Below are 947 nucleotides of genomic sequence, written 5' to 3'. Positions count from 1 at the left end.
CCCCCCCCACCTCACCGGGGCGTCCCGGTGCTGCCGGAGCCCCCCCAGGCTCAGCTCCCCCCCCCCACCCCCCAGGGACCATGCGAAGGAGCCGGACGGCGCTGCCCTTCCTGAGTGCGGAGGTGAGACCGGCACCGGGAGGGGGGCACCGGGACCGGTTTTGGGGGGGGGGCGTGAGATGTGCCCCCCCGACGGTGGGAGAGTCCCATTGCGTGGCCCCCGGGGCGGCAATAACCGGGCTGGCGGCGCTCGGCGGGAGTTAATTAGCCCCATAATGGGCGGTTAATTATTATTCGCCCCTGCGTAATTACGCACCGGCTCCGGGGGATTTTCCAGCGGGATCCCGGGGGGGGTGGGGAAGGAGGCGGCGGGGGTGTCCCGGGGGTGTCCCGGGGGCTCCGTGTGCCCTCCCCCCCCCTTTGTGCACCGGAGCCCGATGAGGGCGGGGGGGGGGGTCACGCCCCCCCAAGCCCCAGCCGTTGCAGTTTGGGGTCCAAACGTCTCCCGGTGCCGCGGATGGGGAGGGGGGAACCGGGCACCGTGGCACAGCACCACGGAGAGTTCCCCCGGTACCGCCGGTTAGGGGGACGGGGGGGGGGGCACCCCTTACCCCCCCCACACACTCCCACCCCCCATCCCGGTGTCCCCGCAGCGCTGTCGCGACGCCGCCGAGGCCGCCCCGTCGGGACCTGGACCGGGGCCGGTGTCGGGCGCCGTTCGCCGCCGTTTCTCCGGGACCCCGCTGCTGCCGCCGCTGGGCTGCCGGGGGGCAGAGCCCGAGGCCCCCCGCGTGGTGTTCACCATCGAGGAGAGCGGCCCCAGCAGCGGCGACGAGGCCGAGCCCCCCCGGTAAGAACGCGGCGGGAGGCGGCTCCGGTACCGGGGGGTGGCCGAGGTCAGCTCCGCGCCTCCAGCGGGGCCGGGGAGGTAACGGGGGGGGGGGGGGG

General features: G+C 75.3%; 1 protein-coding gene across 1 annotated transcript; it reads left to right on the top strand.

Annotated features, from left to right (window-relative positions):
* Positions 1–26: 26 nt before the first annotated feature.
* Positions 27–929, top strand: LOC118158466 (cAMP-specific 3',5'-cyclic phosphodiesterase 4C-like). The gene is made up of 2 exons (XM_035313132.1): positions 27–122; positions 653–929. Exons 1-2 carry the CDS (start codon positions 81–83, stop codon positions 851–853), a joined length of 243 nt encoding a protein of 80 aa, XP_035169023.1. The 5' UTR covers positions 27–80; the 3' UTR covers positions 854–929.
* Positions 930–947: the final 18 nt, after the last annotated feature.

The sequence above is a fragment of the Oxyura jamaicensis genome (assembly GCF_011077185.1).
Source record: "Oxyura jamaicensis isolate SHBP4307 breed ruddy duck chromosome 28 unlocalized genomic scaffold, BPBGC_Ojam_1.0 oxy28_random_OJ68519, whole genome shotgun sequence".
Lineage (NCBI taxonomy): Eukaryota > Metazoa > Chordata > Aves > Anseriformes > Anatidae > Oxyura > Oxyura jamaicensis.
This window is presented reverse-complemented; position numbering and strand designations above follow the sequence as displayed.